Raw genomic sequence first — 19,031 nt, 5'->3', positions numbered from 1 at the left:
GACAGGAACGTGTCAAGGGGTGTATCTGTTGGTGGCTGTGGGCTCAGGAAGTCTTTAGGCAGCCTGTCTGCTGATGGGTGTGGCTGTGTTCCCACTCTGTTGTTTGACCTGAAGGGCCCCAGCACTGAAGCCTACAGGCTGTTGCATGGGGCCAGGTCTTGGTGCCAAAGACCCAAACAAGATATTTTACTCATGTAGATGAACACTCCCCAATATGTCCACCACCAGCTTTTATGACCCCAGAGAGAGCGAGAGCTTCTCCTTGCCTTCTCAGGAAACCCTCCAAGACCAGCAGGTAGTTCTGGCCCAGGCTTCTATGAAATAACTACTTTTATCCTGGATCCTCTTACACACAAGAACTTGTGTGTGCCTTCCAAGAGTGATGTCTCTGTTTCTCTTAGTCTTGCAGACCTCCTGCAGTCAAGCCTTACTGATATTCAAAGCCAAATACTCTGAAGACTCCTTCTCCTAATGCTGGTCCCCTAAGCTGGGGAGCCTGGCATGAGACTCAGAGCTCTCACTTCTGGGAGAACTTCTGTGACATTATTATTTTCCGGTTTGTGGGTTACCCACCTGAGTGCTATGGGGTTTGATTATATCACTACTGTGCCCCTCCTACTGTTTCATTGTGGTTTCTTCTTTGTGTCTTTGATGTAGAATATCTTTTTTGGTATGGTCCAGTCCTTTTTGCCAATGGTTGTTCAGAGGTTAGTTGTGATTTTGGTGCATTTGTGAGAAGAGGCAAACTCAGGTCCCTCTACTCCACTGTCTTGTCTCCAACCCCTCTTCACTTTTAAATGAGTTTTAGCTAGACCTGGAATTCTTCTCAAACCAAAGGTTGTATATTCAACATCAAGCTTAATCTACCCACCTCACCTCACTTCTTATTTCAAAAATGCTTCTCAGAGGTTATAAGCTGAAAAGTTGGTTGATATAAATTTATATTCCATTGCAGTTTCCTTATGTACAATTGAATTATCTGTGTACAACCCTTTACTCTGGGGCTTCCCTGGCGACTCAGCAGTGAAGAATCCACCTGCAATGCAGGAGTCTCAGGAGACACAGGTTCAATCCTGGGATTGGGAAGATTCCCCTGGAGGAGGGCATGGCAACCCATTCCAGTATAATTGCTTGGAGAATCCTATGGACAGAGGAGCCCAGCAGGCTACAATCCATTGGATTGCAGAGTTGGAATTGACTGAAGCAACTTAGCATACATTCAACCCTTTACTCTAAACAAGTGTTTACTGTAAAATATTCATCCTACCAAGATGAACATGAGATGGAAGACATAAACCATTGTTATTCTCCACAGATCTCTTAACTACTAGGTTTGGAGCTTTTTCTTCTCATCCTCCCCCTACTACTATAAATTCAGCATGCCCCTAAAACGAGCCAGCTATGTTACTGTATGTTCAATTGTAGAAAAGATGATTTTTTTCAATCCTCGAGGAAGGATGTGCTGGATTAGATTATTTAGAAACTGTAAGCCCACAAACTATATTTGAAATTTAGGAGTTTTCAGGAAAATTTTAATGCAATTTTTCCTTATAACTGACTTTAGAACCTAACCCTGTTCAAGAATCCACTGTATTCAGTAATTCAGTTCTTTGTGGGAGCTGGGGAAATAAATTGCTAAACCCCGGTTTGTTCATTTTTTCTCCCTAGTTAATGATTTTTGTAGAACAGGTTAATTTTACACATCTAGTTTTCTATTTGGCTTCTCTTCCTCTCTATGACCTGATATGGCTTTACCTAGATTCCTTTCCTCACTGCATGAGAGGAGAACTTTATTTTGTTAAGGAAATGACTGTTGCCCTCAAGCTTGCTTTGCTTTGCCTTTTGGAATGCTCTGCTTGCCTTTGCTCTGCTTGCCTTTTGGAATGCTCCTGACTATATTAGCATGGGAGTTTGTAAGAAGCATTACTTCCTTTTTCCTGCTCTCTGAATTTGTGTGCAAGCACTCAGTTTATCTATAATCACGTAACACTGCTATGTCAAGAGAGGGAATTGGGAGGTCAGCCCTTATGTCTCCATCAGAGCTGGTTTAATGGGCATATGACCTATGCAACTGCATAAGGTCCCATATGCTGAAGGTCCATCAGTTTGTTTAAACCTCTGCTGTCACTATATTGAATTTTTAATAAGTTTTCCCTTTAGCTTGTGTTTTTAAATAAACTCCCAAAGGACAGTGGAGCCTGCGTGTACATGGAGGAGATAAGTACAATATGTGAGTCAGTGAAAGCCTCTCAGTCATGTCTGACTCTGCAAACCCATGGACTATACAGTTCATGGAATTCTCCAACCCAGAATACTGGAGTGGGTAGCTGTTCTCTTCTCCAGGGAATCTTCCCAACCCAGGGATTGAACCCAGGTCTCCTGCATTGCAGGTGGATTCTTTACCAACTGAGCCGCCACCAGATGGGCCCAAGAATGTGAGTCAGTAGCCTCTTTCAGAGGTAGCATTCACAATGCCCTAAGGCCATAGAACTCCAGTGGCTACATTAGTGTGTAGGGAGAAATCAAAACTGGTATAAGATAAGCATTTATTGATGCTTCAGTCAATTAGGCTGAAAATGACAACAGAGGAAAGAGAAAGATGTGGCAATCCATAAATTGTTTTCCTTCCGATCTTTCCTTATTCATGAGTAAGATGGTGATAGAGAGTGTTAAAGAATGTGTGAATGACAAGAAGTTGAATAAAGACAATTAAGTTAGTTTTGTGTAGTGTTTATAACTCTTTTGGCAAGAATAAAATGCATATGCATGCATAAGCTATGAAATAGGAATTGTAGTATTTTGTTAAGTTGTGTGGTCTTACATTTGCATTTATAACTGGCATTGCACAATATAAAGGTGGGCTGCAGAATTCATGCTAAAACTTTAAATTTTTAGTTTTTTTTTTAATTAGAAAATAACCCCATGATAAATTGAGGAGGCGGAGCTTCATACGTTTGTACATTTAATACTACTTTTTTCTATGTTTTGAATAAGAAGTCCTACATTTTAGTTTGCACTGGGACCCACAAATATGTGGCCAGCCCTACAGCAAACTGAGGGCTCTTAAAACTGTCCTTAATGGTTACACAGGGTATTTCAATTATAGTTGTACTATTTTATTGTTGTTAATGTATTTCTTTAAAATTTGAAGCAAGTATAGCAAAATGTTACAATTTCGTATGATTGGTGGTTGGATGTTCATTACACTAGTTTTGAAACTTTTCTTCATGCTTGAACTATTTCATACAAAAAGCTTCATTTGACTGAAGTGACATAATGAACAATGACAAGAAATATATATGAAAAGAAGTAGGCATATAACAAAGTCAGAAAAAGCCCATTCGAGAATGTACTCTGTACTCCTCCACTCATTGTGAAATATCTTACCATGGTGACCTTATGGGCATTGCATTCCAGAGTCAGTTTCAGTATGGTTGCTGCCTCAGATGCAATTGATTGATCAGGTACAGAGAGTTTCATCAGGAGACTCCACACAAAGTCAGTCAGCAAGGGTGGCAATAAGGTTTTTCCTACACTCTGAAACCAAAAAGAAAAATCATGATCTCACACCTTACTTATATCAACAAAGACAACTACATGATTTTTGTGGGTTTTAGGTACCTTTGCTGTTGTCAGCCTCTTCCTCCATTAAACATATTAAAAATTACACTTTACACTGTGTTAGTATTAAGATGACTGTCATTCAAACTTAATCATATCTATTTTTCATCTTATTTTAAAAGCAATTAAAACATTTTTACCTGAATAAATCAGCTCTGGGGCAAGCCAGGGAGAAGTGGGAAACCATATCATTAAAATTTAGAGCAACTATAAAATATTGATTTAACCCCATTTCAGCTATTCAAATACTAAAAACTATTGTGAAGTTCTTAAGCTTTGGAAATAAGCTCGTTCAGATCCAAAACAAGCATGATTTGTGGAAGATGAAGGAAAGGATAGGATAAGAAAGGAAGGGCCACTGAAGGGTGTGTATTTTTCTCTTTTTCAGAGAAGCATCAAGAAGTGGGAAGGGAAAAAAGGCCAATATGTCTATGATTGAGGCACAACAACTGCAATTCAAACAATCTCTTTTTAAAGTTAGAGGAACATCCATGGACCATAAAATGCGAACAAAATCACAGTACTATGGATCTCTCAGTTAAGAAAGACAAATGAACCACATTTTCTCCCTTTCTAAATGTATATGTATATATACAAAACTTCTTTTGTGTGTGTGTGTGCATGCCATTCTCTGAAATACAGAAAGTATTCAATATTGCCAATAACAGCTTTTCAGCATCCCTGTTAAAGGAATGGAGCATACATCTTTCTGGTCAGTAGGGAAGGATTGAGGTCTAATTGAAAACTGATGACCACCAGGCTCCCTCCTACTGAGCAGACAGGTGAGGTATAGTATTTTTGGAAAGCTATGAAAGAAAGATAAAGGATGGTCACTAAGGCTTAGTGAGGTGAACAGAATATCATAGTTGGCTATACTTTGAGAAAGTCAGATTTGATTGTACAAGATGTTGAGTGAAAAAAAAATCATTGAAGAGGGGATATTCTTTTGGGACATTTGTTTATTCAACAAAATAGCTTAGTGTCTATTAAGAGTTGTGGAAGGAGCAATTCCTAGTGAAACTTAGAGATAGTGTTAGAAGTTTCTGTCATGTGAAGGTAGAATGGAGAAAAACAAACCTGACTCCATATTGGATCTATTCTTTTAACTCTAGCCTTTGTGCTCCATAACCTGTGATTAGAAATGCTGGCTTTGCACTTTTATCTCAAATAGTAAAAGAGTGTTCCCTATAGCCTGAAATAAAATACTAGCCCTTTCTCAACAATGTTCTGCCTCCTAGTCTTGACCTTTAAAGTATAACACATTTCCATTCATATAGAGGTTAAATGTTGAAGAAAAGAAAATAACAGTTGTCTTTCTGAAGGTTTATGGGAGCATTGTGACCAGACCATCCTGGACAGCTGCAGAAACATAAGTTTCCAACAACCAGCCACACCTCCTCCATTTTTAGTATAAAAGAAGCTTAAATTCTAAGTCCAGTAAGATGGTTCCTTGGGATACTAGTCAACCATCTTCTTGGGTTTTCTGGTTTTCCAAATATGTTGCTATTTCTTATCCCAACACCTTGTCTGTTGATTTATTGGCCTATTGTGTGCTGAGTAGTATGAACTTGGACTCAGTAACAAAGGTATAGATATGACAGTAGAGTACATCAAATGATAGACTCCCTTATAAAACGTGATCTAGCTCTCTTGGCTAAAAACCTTGATGCGTATCCTCCGATTTGCATCCTCTGGACTTTGTTGTTGTAAATGGTCCTGTTGGTTTCCTTACTACAACCTTAGATTCTCTCACCTACCTGTCCCAATCTACCTTTGAAAGTCCCTTCCTCCGGATTTTGTAGCTACTGCTCTTGCACACAGTGCTGTCCTAGGCCTGTTTTGATCTCACAGTTGGGAACTGAGTAATAGAGGTCATGAACACAAGGACCAGGGTACCCTCCCCAAATCCAGGATTTCTAAATCTTATGGACATTGAAGTCAGGTGAGAGGACACCAAGCTGGAAGTGGAGATAGTAAGCGTCATAAAGCACTTGAAAGAGACAGACCCTGAGGAGGCTGCTAGTGCTAGGCTCACTAGATAATTGTGGGTCTCAGGATTTCAATTCCAGGGCTCTGGAGTTAAGAATGGAAGAATGTAGATGGACTTTCTAGTAAACCTAGATGGATGCTTAGTTTCTTCATGTAAATAGAAAACTTTATAGTTAACCAGGCTTGTGACTTCTGAGGGGAGGTGGATTAAGAATAATGCTTGATTTTGGAAAGATGCATCATAATGCAGATGCATATTTAAGGATATCTATGTGGTCTTTTTTATTGTATTATTTGAGATGTATTGCTTCCATATCTCCACAGCCTCCCACAATTCTATCTGCCTCAGTGTGGGAGGGCAAGACAATGCTTTATGTATGTAGTTTCAGGAGAAAATCTAAGACCCTTCAATTCAAGAGATAAGCTAGCCTGAAGGGCCTCTCCAGCCGGTTTTGCTGAACTATTGATTCCTGTGTAGCTAGAAGAGTGTCAGTTGAACAGCATGATTCAGGCACCTGTGCCGGATGACCTCGCAAGCATATGAATAAGCATATATACTTTGAAGAAGGTGAAAGAGTGTATAGAGATGTAGAGTCTCATGATTTTCCCTAAGGTTGGGTCAATGTAGAAATTACTTACTTAGTACTAAGGTTTATCACTTAAACTTAAGAAGTTTTTAAAATTTAATAGGTTTTTAAAAGATATACCAAATTATTTTGATGTTTGCTGAGTAAATTATAATAGCATTGAAAAACCTCTTAATTGCTGACTTCACTAATTTTTCTAGAAAACCAGAAGTTTCCCATCTTTAGTAACTTATTAGCCAAACAAAAAGAAGCATAACAACTAGGAAACACTTACCTCATTTTGCTTTCTGTAAGAATTACCTAGTAAATAATGTAAATTGCTATGTTCTGGAGTAATAGGCATAATTCTTATTAACAGATGAAGATCAAGAAGCCAAATACTCTATCATTTACTCTTTGCTTTACTGAATTTAATTTAAATAAAAGAGAAAAAATCTATTAATATAAATTTTGTTGAAATAAGTTGCCATTAAAAGTAATTTACACATGAAACAAAAGCTATAGGATAAAGTGGGAGCTAAGTTACCTGAGCAATTTTACTTTTGTCTTTTTGCAAATTCTTGGGTAGAAATTCTGTACCAGAGGAAGAAGGCTGGATACAATGATTTCCAGGCTTATCATACTTTTTATTTTTACTTTTTGCAGTACCCTCTGTATTAAGGAAGAAAGTTTAAGATTTTCATTTGACCACTGGTTCCTTCCATAACATTGCTATTTCTAGTTTCCTCTTCCTGCCCAATTCTGGGAATGTAAAATTTTCTGAATGTTTAACTCTCTGCTGAAAGTTTAGTCACATAAAATATTAATATTATGACCAGAATTTATAAAGTGTTAAGAGAAGTCTCTGTGGAGGACATATATAATTTTAATAGGATGACCAAGTATCAAGTACATTTCGGCCATCAAATGCATAGTTCAGTGCAATGGAAGAGCTACTGCTAAGTTGGAAAGTCTATTGGTAAAAGAGCAGACTTGGAGGCATTTTGCAAAGAACTGAGGGAGTGGTATAGCAACAAAGAGAAAAGCTTTCAAATAAGCTTCACGTGCAGATGTCTTTAGTTCTAGAAGAGGTAGATTTTAACTGAATTTTTATTTGCTAACAGCTTTGTAGAGATATAATCAATATGAAACATATTTAAAGTGTATAATTTGGTAAGTTCTTAAAAGGAAAGGCTACCCACTCCAATATTCTGGCCTAGAGAATTCCATGGACTACAGTTCATGGGGTCGCAAAGAGTCTGAGTGTATTTCAAAAAGGACATGACTGAGCGACTTTCACAAATGACGTATATATATATATATATATATATATATATATATATATATATATTCAGTTCAGTTCAGTTAAGTTGCTTAGTCGTGTCTGACTCTTTGCGATCCCATGAATCGCAGCATGCCAGGCCTCCCTGTCCATCACCAACTCCCAGAGTTCACCCAAACTCATGGGCATCGAGTCGGTGATGCCATCCAGCCATCTCATCCTCTGTTGTCCCCTTCTCCTCCTGCCCCCAATCCCTCCCAGAATCAGGGTCTTTTCCAATGAGTCAACTCTTCGCATGAGGTGGCCAAAGTACTGGAGTTTCAGCTTCAGCATCAGTCCTTCCAATGAACACCCAGGACTGGTCTCCTTTAGGATGGACTGGTTATATATATGTATATGCCCATAAGAGTATTACTGCAATAAAAAAGATTTATTCCCTCCAGAAGTTTCTTCCTGTCCTTTCATAATTGCTCAAACCTGCTACTGGATACACACTATAGCACTTCCTGATTCAAAGATACACACAGATCTGCATTCTTTCATTTGTATTTTATAATTTCATGTAAGTGGAGCAATTTAGTATGTGCTGCTCTTCTGTTGCTTGGCATCTTTCATTCAGCAAAATTATTTGCAATTCATTCACATTATTGTATTTGTCAGTAGCTGATTGATTTCTCTGTGATAAATACTACCCCATTGTACGTATATACCATCATCTATGTATTCATTTGCCTCTTGGTGGACATTTGGTTGTTTCCAGTTTTTGGCTATTAAAAATAAAGATCCTGTCAACATTCATGTACAAGTCTTTGAGTGGATATTTGCTTTCATTTCTTTTAGGAATGACTGGAGGAATGACTGAAGAATGACTGGACCATATGGTAGATGTGTGTTTGACTTTTTAGGATACTGCTAAATTATTTTCCAAAGTTGTATCATTTCACATTCCCTCTGACACTGTATGGCTCAGATGGTAAAGAATCTCTGGCCTGTAAGGCAGAAGACTCAGGTTTGATTCTTGGGTTGGGAAGACCCCCTGGAGAAGGGAATGGCTACCCACTCCAGTATACTTGCCTGGAGAATTTCATGGACAGAGGAGCCTGGCTTACAGTCTGTGGGATTGCAAAGAGTCAGACACAACTGAACAACTAACACAGATGGACTGAATGGCACTAAAGTAATTCAGGGATAATTTTTTCCTCCTGATGAGACAAAATCTCTTTGAGTAATCTGCTTTATTACTTGTGAATTATGAAGTTTCAAATTCTAGCTTATAGGCATGGGCACCATTCCCAGTCTTTTGGAATTCAGTGCTTTTACCTCTTTAACCGTTTTGGGTATTACCCCCTAACCCCGCAAACCTCAGGAAGTTTCCTTACATAGCTAAATAGTTAAATGGACTCACTGCAGATCTCTGGAGCACTCCTTTCTGGTACTCTGCCATGTGAACTCTAGATATCTTGATCTTTCTGGATTCCCAAATCTGTCTCTTCAACTTGGGACCCTTGGATTGCTCATTTCTGGGCTGCAGCCTAGAAACTTACTCTAGGTTGTAAACTCAATCAATTGTAGACTCTGCTTTATTTATTCATTTGTTCTCTTCTCTCAGGAATCATTGTCCTTTGTTATCTGTTGTCTTTAAACAGTTTATTATGGGAAGGCAAATCTGTTCTCTATTTAGGTACTTAGAAATAGTTTGATACCATAAGGTCTTGCCCTCATGCTTTGTTAGGTAGACCAAAACAGCATTTATTTACATCTTTTTCCCCATCACTGAAGCAAGAATTCTATTTGATGCTCCATTAGAGACAAAAAGAATGCTTTTTAAGAGTCTCATATGGTTTTCCCAGTGGTCATGTATGGATGTGAGAGTTGGACTGTAAAGAAAGCTGAGTTCTGAAGAATTGATGCTTTTGAACCATAGTGTGGAGAAGACTCTTGAGAGTCTGACCTTGGACCGCAAGGAGATCCAACCAGTCCATCCTAAAGGAGATCAATCCTGAATATTCATTGGAAGGCCTGATGCTGAAGCTAAAGTTCCAATACTTTGGCCACCTGAGGTGAAGAACTGACTCATTGGAAGAGACCCTGATGCTGGGAAAGATTGAAGGCAGGAGGAGAAGGGGACGACAGAGAATGAGATGGCTGGATAGCATCACCAACACAATGGACATGGGTTTGGGTGAACTCAGGGAGTTGGTGATGGACAGGGAGGCCTGCGTGCCGCGGTTCATGGGTTTGCAAAGAGTTGGACATGACTGAGCGACTGAACTGAACTGATTGGTAATTTTTCTTCTCTTTCTTCCCTGCCTCCACCCAGCATTTCTGTCCCTGCCAGTAACACCCTGACACTAATCTAAGTATGAAAGTGAAAGTGTAAGTCACTTAGTCATGTCCGACTCTTTATGACCCCATGGACTGTAGCCCACCAGGCTCCTCTGTCCATGGGATTTTCCAGGCAAGAATACTCGAGTGGGTTGCCATTCCCTTCTCCAGGCGATATTCCTGACCTAGGGATAAATATTGAAGAACCAACTATAACATTTTACAAATAATTCTAAAAAAGATTTAAAAATACATTTTGATAAATGGAGCTATAGATCTTGGGGCAGGATTTAGAAATCTACAGATGTAGAACCTCTTTGGAACCCACAGTAGAATAATTAGGAACAGATTCTTCGTAACCCTTAGAAAAGATGAATCTTACCGCTCTGAATCTTTGCAATGCAGAGGAGGTGATACATTCCCACAAATGCCTGTTGTGTGATTGAGGGATCAGAATGAGAACACAAAAGAGATAACTCTGCTGCCAGGACACCCAAACATGGAGCATTAACACTTGCCTAGTGAACAAACAAAGCAGAAAGACGCATTTACTAAGCGTGAAAGTGAAAATGAAGTCGCTCAGTTGTGTCCGACTCTTTTCAACTCCATGCACTATAGCCCACCAGGCTCCTCTGAGCCACAGGGAAGCCCTTGCTAAGCATGCTGCTGCTGCTGCTGCTGCTGCTGCTAAGTTGCTTCAGTTGTGTCTGACTCTGTGCGACCCCATAGACGGCAGCCCACCAGGCGCCCCCATCCCTGGGATTCTCCAGGCAAGAACACTGGAGTGGGTTGCCATTTCCTTCTCCAATGCATGAAAGTGAAAAGTGAAAGTGAAGTCGCTCAGTCATGTCCAACTCTTAGTGACTCCATGGACTGCAGCCTACCAGACTCCTCCGTCCATGGGATTTTCCAGGCAAGAGTACTGGAGTGGGGTGCCATTGCCTTCTCTGCTTGCTAAGCATAGTCAATGTTAAATGTTTGTGTCTTATATGCACACACACATGCACACACACACTCACACAGACTCAAACACACAGTAAGTCCCCCACATATGAACATACTCTGTTCTGAGAGTGTGTTCATAAGTCCAATTTGTTCATAAGTCCAAAAAATTTACCTTAGGTACAATCAGCTATAGAGTACTGTACTGTAATAGGTTTATAATACTTTTCACACAAATACATTAAAAAAACCACAAAAATATCACATCTAAAATCTTACAGTACAGTATTTTGAAAAGTACAGTAGTACAGTGAAATGGCTGGCATATTTGCATTCACACCTTTGAATGATCACAACTTGAAGATTTATATGTGGGGGGCTTACTGTATCTGACTGTGGTTACAGTTGAGTGTCAGAGTACACAAACTATGTATTAAAATCCTTTCTCTGTTACTGAGTCTCAATTTTCTCATCTATGAAATGCATATAACAAATGCTACCTTGTAACATTATTGTGGAAACTAAGCCGGTAACATTTATGACAAAAAGGAAAGTTCCTAGCAAAGTGCTTAGAAATACTAGAGATTCCACCTAATGTTAGTTTCTATTCCATAAAGTAGGTACCCATTTGTAGGTAGCAAATTCTTAGGATACTGGGTAGGGGAGCGAATGTCCAAAAACTTTCATGCTCCTTCTCCATGTATGAAACACTTCAGATGACTCTGTGAGTGAGTCACTGGAGAAGTGTGACTTTTCTTCCTACAATTGCTCTAATTCTTTCCAGGGAAATTAATTTTTTAAAAAACTCAGTACATTTGCTTCGGGTATGAAAGCTACTATCAGAACATTTATGTATCTCTCCTCCCACCTTCCCCCACCCCATACACACACAACTTCCTTGTGGCTTCTCAAATAGGCTTCTCGAATATTTAGGTTTACATCTTGACTGATTTGTTTAGTCAGATCACATGTAAATAGAGAGGGAAGCAGACATGTAGAAGAAGAGATGGAAGAGACATTGAGTGTTATTACCAATTTTTTAAAAACAATTAGGACTCTGCCCACATGTAGGTTTGCTCAACTAGTGGGCCTGCAGAATCTTCTTGTCTCTAAGACGAATCATTACTTTTCCTAGATAGATGTTTTGATGAATGAACAATGGTTGGTGGTAAAAGAGTCAAACCAACCTTCCAGGGAGATCCCACGACCTGTTTCTCCTTCTTTGTATTACTCTCATATACCCTTATCTCATATACCTTCTCTTGTTGCTTGACTCACTCACATCTATCTCAGTCTTACACACATTCACACACACGTAGCGCACACACACACACTTATATGGAGTCATTCCTGAAAAAACATGAGGTGACCTAGGTCATGTGCCAAGCGTATAACCAAGTTAGAATGCTGGAAGTGATGGTCTAAGTAGAAGAGAAGATAATCTCTTGCTTCTGTGGATGTCTTCCTTGGATTCTTTCTGCCTATACTTCTTTGTAAGGATACCTGGGGCTCCCCCCATCCTTAGGTGGCTCAGTGGTAGAGACTCCATCTGTCAATGCAGGAGACGCAGGTTCGATACTTGGGTTGGGAAGATCCCCTGCAGTAGGAAATGGCAATCCACTCCAGTATTCTTGCCTGGGAAATTCCATGGACAGAGAAGCCTGGTGGGCTACAGTCCATGGGGTGGCACAGAGTTGGACAAGCCTCAGCACATGATTTAGGAGAATCTACAAGCAGACAGTAGAGGTCGCTGTTCAGGCCCCAGGAAGAAACCTTTTATTTCCACTGGGTACTCTGCTCTTTTGGTTTGCATTCCAAGTTTCATTTTCCATTGAATGGCAAGATTTTCAGAACTGCAATTGTATTAAGAAAAAAGGGCAAGGTGCTCTTTTTCTCTATTGTGGGTAACGGAGGAGTATGAGTATGTGTCTAGTATTTTTGCCACAAGCTTCTCTACCATAAAAATTTTTGCCACATACATTTCTGCTGCAAACATTTTAACACATGACTAATTGGTGATAAGGCAATTTTGCTGTGAAAGATAAAATAATTAGTTGACAGTTCAGTCTGACACTTTGGTTTCAACTCGTTGCAATGAGTCAGACTTTATTTCAGTTAGCCCATTTATTGAGGACTTTATTGAGCCGACAGATGACAATGATTTGCCCCGAGAGTTGGTTTCTTATTTTGAAACATGCTACATTGAAGTAAAAAGAGGTTAAGAGTCTCAAAGGCTCAGAGGTGAACCTACATTTTCCATAGAATGTTGGAATGTCTACAAATAGACATGTGGTAACATACCAAGAACAAAAAACAGGAAAGAGGTTTTTATGACACAATATAAAGCTGTTACAAATATGCATTCTAATACTCAGAAACCAATGCCTCTCTTAATGAAGGAAGAAATTTTGGCAAAAAAAGAGAAAAATTGCCATGCTGAATAAGGAGATGAATCAACAAGCAACAAACTTATACTATGAATGAAAACCTTCAAAGACAAGTGCTTAAGTACCACCCACAAAATAAAATCCATTTTTTTTGCAGGGGCAGGATTGACACGAATTTACACACATTTTAAATGTATTTAAGTTGCATTTATCAAGAAAGTCTTTTAAATTTTGTTATTAAATTTTCAAGTTTCATAATGACCTTTTCAATGTCCTCCTTTTATTTTTCATGAAAAAAAAAATTGCCTCATGGCCAATTAGTTACACTACAAAGATATCTATGGTAAAGATGCTTATAGCAAAAGTATCTAGAACCAGGTGAGTATGTCTTACAGTTTATCTCACTGGAGCTGGGGAGCATTTACAGGGGATTGGCCCTAGAGTTTTTTGTATATAGTTTTTTTGCCTTGAGCATTCTCTCTGATTATCCCTTCTCATGAACTCGTGTATGTATAACTCTGAGCAGGTGTCTTTGTAAAGGAAGCTGCTAATGATGCCAGATAGGGTCTTTCTAGATGTGTGTCTCTAGCAGAGTAGGTGTGGCCATGTCTAGATTGCATAGCATGTTTGAGGTGGAGGGGAGACATGACCTAGTATGGGCAAAGAGAAGAGTACGGTTGTTTGAACCTCGGGGCACACTGATTATGCCCTGCACAGGTCCTTTCAGAAGTCTGCCAACCTCAGTCACACCTCCTCAAACACAAGACTTTGGGAATTTTTAATACAGTATAATTCTGTTTTTTTTTTTTTTTAGAAAATCTATATAAAGTGTTGAAAGTAAAAAAGAGTTAAGATATGGAGACATGTAGCTTCTCTGTTTCTGTCCCTAAGTGCTCCTGCTTAGTTTTCTGGCCCTTTCTTAATGGATTCCTTCTTTTGCACATCTCTGGCCTCTCCATTCCTTATAAGAATTATGAGAGTTTCAAGTGTTAACTTCCAAAGGCAAACATTTACTAAGTCATTTAGCTGCTTTTTATCCATCTCTAAACAATGGACTTCCACTTCAGTTCTCACATCAGTTTGGGGCATTGCCTACCTATTCCTGCTTGATGAATCAGTACAGGGGCCATATTCACTTTTTGTTGTTTCCTTTTGGAATATAAATATTTCCTCTTTACTCCTTTTGAGACTAGATACTCATCTGCACCCCAAATTATCTATTTTTGATAATCATTTTTGTACTCTTTATTTACCTGGGGCTATTGTATTTGGAGGGTTTTCTCAAATGCCTGCCAAATCTCAGTTGTCTAGTCATATTTAAGAATGGGATGCTACTAGTGGGATTTTGTATGTGAGCAAGACTTGTCAACTGGTCGACTTGGCTTTAGAGTAGCTGAATGGGGACACTGGGGTCATGCTGAAGTATGTCTAAACAACAGAACCAAGATGATTTTCTCAGGGAATTTGCAATTGTTTTGAGAAATAAGTCCTCACATTTTGTCTACCAATGGACTCCTTTCCCTGTGGAATAGTGTATGTGTAAAGGAGGATGGGATGCAATGTAGATCCTTCTGTATGAGGTGAGTCTTTTCAGTGAGTTAGCACATCTTCAAGTTTCCTCTGCCTCCCACCCTTCATCACTACTTGGGTTTCCATAGCTTCAGACTCTCCAGGGTCCATAGGGAAAACTACCTCCCTTTTCGGCCATCCTCCATCCTGATGTTCACGTGCCCCTGGTCTTTCAGCTTCTCCTGCCAGACTTTATCAGTTACCATCTTCTATCTCAGAGAAGGCAATGGCACCCCACTCCAGTACTCTTGCCTGGAAAATCCCATGGATGGAGGAGCCTGGTAGGCTGCAGTCCATGGGGTCGCAAAGAGTCAGACACGACTGAGCGACTTCACTTTCACTTTTCACTTTCATGCATTGGAGAAGGAAATGGCAACCCACTCCAGTGTTCTTGCCTGGAGAATCCCAGGGACGGGGGAGCCTGGTGAGCTGCCGTCTATGGGGTCGCACAGAGTCGGACACGACTGAAGCGACTTAATAGCAGCAGCAGCAGCATCTTCTATCTATTCTGTCATCCAGAAGTTTGCTGACCTCGCTAGCCCATTAGGATCCCTTTACTAATTCTCTTTGTTGCTGTAGCTTTATACATTCAATGCATTTTATTACTATCATTTTGTGGAGGGAGTGGAGATAGACATGTGGACAATTTGTTAGCTTCGACTGGAAATCTTTCACCTGTCTTTTGAATGCTGATATGCCAAATCTAGGAAAAATCTCTGTTGATAAGATAAGGTGACGTGTTTAGCTCACATGTCTTCACCTGTTTGAAAATAGTTTAATCGAAAGGACAAATATTCTTTGGGTGGAGCCATTCCTTCACCCTGATGGGCACACAGGTCATGTAAAAGGAATGCCATTTTAAAATGTATTTCTGATAGAATACAAATGAAAGAATTGTTCAAATTGACAATGGCCTCTGAGAGTCTGGAAGACACAGGCCATGGTAATTTATGAAGAAAATAGTTTTATCCAGTGAATGGCCAGAATCTGAGAACGGAATGGGTAGTTATATTTAGTTAGAGAATGGCAGAACAAATCTTCATTATTTACACTGTGTCAGATATAGATATATACAGACCTACACAGACCTTGCTTATGGGAAGTTTAGCTTTTAATTTGTTAATATTTTTGCCCATTGTATGTATTGGTCCCCTCACCTTCATTAATTTCACGGACTTAATTATCTTTAAAAATTGTGATCTAAAAACCTGTGCTTCAAAGATGGCTCTGATGGTAAAGAATCTGCCTGCAACGTGGGAGACCTGGGTTCGATTCCTGGATCGGGAAGACCCCCTGGAGAAGGGAATGGCAACCCACTCTAGTATTGTGTGGACAGAGGCTATCATCCATGGGATTGCAAAGAGCCGGATACGACTGAGCGACTAAAATAATAACGATTATCTTTAGAAGACATTATTTAAAGACAATGTTAACTTAGTAAAGGTTTGTTTCCAAGACTGAGATAAGCTGCTGCTGCTGCTAAGTCGCTTCAGTCGTGTCCGACTCTGTGCGACCCCATAGACGGCAGCCCACCAGGCTCCCCTGTCCCTGGGATTCTCCAGGCAAGAACACTGGAGTGGGTTGCCATTTCCTTCCCCAATGCATGAAAGTGAAAAGTGAAAGGGAAGTCACTCAGTTGTGTCCGACTCTTAGCGACCCCTACCAGGCTCCGCCATCCATGGGATTTTCCAGGCAAGAGTACTGGAGTGAGGTGCCATTGCCTTCTCCAGAGATAAGCTGGATGAGGCTCTTATAGTTCCCACCATCTGGAAAATGCTGGTGTGCTTCCACCTGGTGGCGTTCAGCAAACACTGCAGAACAAAGGAAAGCAATACTGCAGAAGCGCAGTCTTTAGGAGCAGGTGGCAAAGGAGCAGTCCCTGTGACTTACAGATCCCCTGACTTTCCTGGCTGCAAAGCTTAGCACTCTGCTGATCACCACCATGGCTTCCTCCTGCATGTACGAATTATCTTCATTCATCCATACAGCCATTTCCTGTTGAAAACACAAGAACCATCCTAGAACCGTGGTGTTTCTATTTCCACAATTTCCTTTCTTCTGCTCAGATCATCACCTTCACGAAGCCAAGATTCCCCATGATCTCCCAATAATTTCACACCTATTCTCTATGTATTTAAAAAGTATGACAATGAGCTTGTATACCACTGTCTATAATAGTATAGTACTTCATCTGCCATAGTTGCTACACTATGGGTTTTGTTTTATTTAATTCTATCCAACACGTATTTACTAATATCCACTATTAACACTTTGCCAGACATCATGAAAACTTCAGCATGGATTATTAGGATTACCATGATTATCATGGAAAACAGGATTATCATCAACTGCTTCTCTTCTTTTTATTTTAAAGTGCATGCTAATTCTCTCTGTTAAATCATTGGATCTGATTTTCAGTTTTAAAAAAGAATCAAAATGTTATCTGACCCTGAAATGTCATTTTATTCCAGAATTTCCTCTGCAAATTCACGATACAGATATTTTCTGTCTCACGGTATAGAATATATTCCTGGAGGCAGCTCAGTGAGAAAGTTCTTGTTAATTTTGATTCATTGCTAAATTTGGTCTGTCTTGCTGTGGCTTCTGCCTCTTTGTTCTAAATCCTCAGGTGCAAGGACATAGGTATAACCTTGGGAAAGGAATAAGACTGCATGTGCCTCACATGTTAACCACCATTAGTAAGTAGACTTCTTAAGACTGATTGTTGGAGTCCTTAGTATTTATGCCAATGGTTGGATAAATCTCGTCCCTTTCACTTGCTCCCATTGTATAAAACTGTTCTGAAGTTTATTTCCTAAGAATGAAGAGTCTTTAAATCTCAGCCTCTTCCTTTTCCAGGAGTGAGGTTCAGCTCTTTCTGAGGATCAGGAGAGTTTCTAGATGTGGTACATTTAAGAATAAGGTGGTTAAGTAATGGACTCCCAAGTTATAGTAGTGCCTCCACTCATTAGAGGCCCACATATTGCTTCTCTCTCAGCTTCCATTTCCTTATCTGCAAAATGGGAGAAATAATTTTAACTTTCTCATAGGGTTATTTTAAGGATTAAGTTAAATAACCCATTTATTAAGTATTCAGTTTAGTGCCTGATATAGAGTAAATGATCAATAAGCAGCATAGGGTGGTTGAAAGAGTATACATGGGAGTGTTAGTGAAAGTGTTAGTCACTCAGTTGTGTCCAACTCTTTGCAACCCCATTAACTGTAGCCCACTAGGCTCCTCTGTCCATAGAATTCTCCAGGCAAGAATACTAGAATGGATAGCCATTCCCTTCTCCAGGGGATCTTCCTGACCCAGGGATTGAACCCACATCTCCTGCATTACAGGCAGACTCTTCAGCATCTGAGCTTCCAAGGAAACCCTTGGCTTTACCTTTCACTTTCAATAACCACCTTAAAGTGCATGGAAAATAAATGGCTAAAATCAGGCACAAATTACTAAAATCAGGCACTGTATATTTTATTATCTTTCACATTTTTATTTATCTTCATATATATCAATTCTACTTCTTTCCTTGAATGTATTTTATGATTTGCAAAACCCATCAATCTAGTTTCTCAGTATTTCCAGACAGCTGCCTCCGGATGCTATCATATTAAAAATGCAAAACTGAAAATCATAATATGTCCAGATAAGTCTCTGTCTCTGGCTGGCACATTAAAAATATACTGAAGTCTTGGATATGAATATTGGGATTATGGATGTTTATTAGACCTTCCTTGATACCATGATATCCATGAAGATAGGATGACCATGGAATTCTCTAGTCCCAGAGTTGTGAGGGAAGAACGTGCATATTAACATTATCAAAATATGGCTAACTGTTACATGGACCTGAAGATGGTTTTGACCAATCATTGTATGTTCTGCTACCCTATATTGTGTTCACACTTATGTTGCCACATAAAACCTGGCTTCTTAAGTGTCTGTTGTTGCCATACTCCCAAAATTGAATTCTTAAAATTCTGTCTCTGTGGTTCAAATATCTCTTCACTTGGGAGATAATGACACATTCTGGAAGGTAAAGAAAATCTTTCAGCTGCCAGATACTTGAAGGAGATGTAAGTATGGCAAATGGTAAAAAGTAAAATATAGTATGGGCTTCCTTGGTGGCTTAGTGGTAAAGAACCTGTCTGTCAATGCAGGAGACACAAGTTCAATCCTTGGGTTGAAAAGATCCCCTGGAGGAGGAAATGGCAACTGATTCCAGTATTCTTGCCTGGAAAAATCCCAAGGACAGAGGAGGCTAGAAGATTACAACCCATCGGTTTGAAAAAGAGTTGGACATGACTTAGGGACTAAACAACAATAACAATATAGTATGCTCTTTA

The 19,031-nt window shown here is 39.6% G+C and overlaps 1 protein-coding gene across 1 annotated transcript in view; it reads right to left on the bottom strand.

The window, feature by feature from the left end:
• The window catches only part of MROH9 (maestro heat like repeat family member 9), a 101,116-nt gene that overhangs the window by 52,610 nt on the left and 29,475 nt on the right, over positions 1-19,031 (bottom strand). Inside the window, exons 6-9 of the mRNA XM_027564102.1 lie at positions 16,572-16,676; positions 10,166-10,301; positions 6,724-6,863; positions 3,388-3,537 (exon numbers count right to left, since the gene is read on the bottom strand). Coding sequence (XP_027419903.1) covers positions 3,388-3,537; positions 6,724-6,863; positions 10,166-10,301; positions 16,572-16,676 — 531 coding nt within the window. The remainder of the gene's footprint in view (positions 1-3,387; positions 3,538-6,723; positions 6,864-10,165; positions 10,302-16,571; positions 16,677-19,031) is intronic.

This window comes from Bos indicus x Bos taurus, chromosome 16, assembly GCF_003369695.1.
Source record: "Bos indicus x Bos taurus breed Angus x Brahman F1 hybrid chromosome 16, Bos_hybrid_MaternalHap_v2.0, whole genome shotgun sequence".
NCBI classification, from domain to species: Eukaryota; Metazoa; Chordata; class Mammalia; order Artiodactyla; family Bovidae; genus Bos; species Bos indicus x Bos taurus.
This window is presented reverse-complemented; position numbering and strand designations above follow the sequence as displayed.